This window comes from Apaloderma vittatum, unplaced genomic scaffold, assembly GCF_000703405.1.
Source record: "Apaloderma vittatum isolate BGI_N311 unplaced genomic scaffold, ASM70340v1 scaffold30880, whole genome shotgun sequence".
NCBI lineage: Eukaryota > Metazoa > Chordata > Aves > Trogoniformes > Trogonidae > Apaloderma > Apaloderma vittatum.
Genome location: NW_009695526.1, coordinates 1 through 1,778, shown reverse-complemented (window position 1 = coordinate 1,778; position 1,778 = coordinate 1). Strand labels below are relative to the sequence as shown.

The window sequence follows — 1,778 nt, the reverse complement described above, 5'->3', positions numbered from 1 at the left end:
GATGCAGGAAGTGTGGGGCTGGGAGCCAGAGTGGGTGCTGGTCTGGATGAACTGGGAAGCTGTGCTTGGGCAGGCATGGGCTGGCCTGGGGACAGCAGGCTGGGCCACTACTGTCCTGCTGGTGCCAGCACAGGTCTGTCCCTGCAGCTGCACTGGGCTGTGTGCCGAGACTGGCCGCGTTGCGTCCCCTGCCTGCACGTGCCCTAGTGCCCGGGGGAGGCGGTTTGGGGTGGAGCCCACTCCCCCTGCCAGGCAAGGGATGCCACTTTGTGCCCTGCAGTGCCAAGAAGCGAAAACCTGCCTGGACTGACCGCATCCTCTGGAAGATCAAATCTCCTGGCGGTGGGCTCGGTGCAGCTGGACGTCGGCCCAGCCGAGGCGTCCTCTCGGTGAGCCAGCTCTGCTACTGCAGCCACATGGAGTACACCATCAGCGACCACAAGCCAGTAGCTGCTGTTTTTGCAGTGCAGGTGAGCACTGCCCAGGGTTACTGGGCACACAGGCAGGAGCTGCGAGGGCGAGGTGCCCAGCTGATGTGCGTGGTGTGGGATGGGGCATCCAGGGCTTTTTTTTTGTTGGGTGAGCTCGGCCACCTTGATGCTGGTGGGCAGCTGCTGGTAGTATATGATGAGAGCCCAGCTCTGGGCAGTGGGAGCAGCTCTCTGGCATGCTCTTGCTCACCATGGATGTGTCTGTGACAGTTTGCTTCCAGGCCAGACAAGCCCCCGGTTGAGATTTATGTTGCTGACGAGTGGAACAGGCCTGAGCAGGCAGTTGTCAGGTACAAGATGGCCGCTGGCTTCCACCGGAGCTCCTGGGACTGGATAGGACTCTACCGGGTAGGGGCCTGGGGGCTGATGGGGCTGGAGGGAGTGGGGAGCACTGCACAGCACTGAGGGGTCCCTTCTGAGCTCCCCACCACCAGCATGCATGGGTGCCTGGCATGGACCTGTGCTTTGCGTTCTCCCTTCCCTGGGAAGCCCTGGCAGTTAACAGCACCACTTGGCCTTGCTTCAGGAGGCTCAGATCCAGCTATCTGCTTTTTCTTCCTGCTCTGTAGCCCCCTCAGTGTCCAAAGCCTGGTGCTCCTGGGGGGGCTGGGGCATTGCTGGGTGGGTGCAAGGCAGCTCTTGGTTTCCCTGCGCTGGGAGAGGGGGCTGAGTGAGAGGAGAGCTAGGGCTGAGCATGGGTGATAGTGCTGAGCAGGGCTGCTGCTGCCCCACTTGCCTGTGTTCTGTTTCTGCGCACGTAGGTGGGCTTTCGGCATCCTAAAGACTATGTGTCCTACGTCTGGGCCAGGAGTGACGATGCAGAGCGCTGCCTAGAGAAGCAGCTCTGTGTCCAGGTGAGCTGGGGCCAGCCCTGCTGTCCTGGGGAGGACAGTGGCCCCGTGGTGCCCCTGCTGGGGCAGGAGGGCACCTCCTTGCTTTGGGCTGGGCCTTGGGCAAACTCACTGTGGTGACATCTGGGATTTCTGGTCTCAGCTGAGGCTGGAGCTCTCTCTGGGGCTGGAGGTGGGATGGGGCACCTGTGTGTCCTGCCCTGGTGCCCATCAGCTGTCTCTGGGCTGCAGGTGATGTTCTCAGAGGAGGCGTTGCCCAAAGGGAAGGGCGAGTACATCCTCGGCTACTACAGTAGCCCCTCCAGCAGCATCGCTGGTGTCACTGAGCCATTCCAGGTCAGCAGGGGTGAGGGCCTGAGGGAGGCGGGGGCATGTGTGTCAGGGGGTGCTTGGCTGCGGGAGGCAGCTGGCTGCTGTGGTGCCCCACAGCCCCCTG

At 62.5% G+C, this 1,778-nt stretch overlaps 1 protein-coding gene across 1 annotated transcript in view; it reads left to right on the top strand.

Annotated features, from left to right (window-relative positions):
- INPP5J (inositol polyphosphate-5-phosphatase J) overlaps positions 1–1,688 on the top strand; it is a gene marked incomplete at its 3' end in the record, with an annotated part of 5,927 nt that extends 4,239 nt beyond the window's left edge. The window contains exons 7-10 of the mRNA XM_009871655.1: positions 281–470; positions 702–839; positions 1,253–1,345; positions 1,574–1,688. Coding sequence (XP_009869957.1) covers positions 281–470; positions 702–839; positions 1,253–1,345; positions 1,574–1,688 — 536 coding nt within the window. The remainder of the gene's footprint in view (positions 1–280; positions 471–701; positions 840–1,252; positions 1,346–1,573) is intronic.
- Between the last annotated feature and the right edge of the window lie 90 nt (positions 1,689–1,778).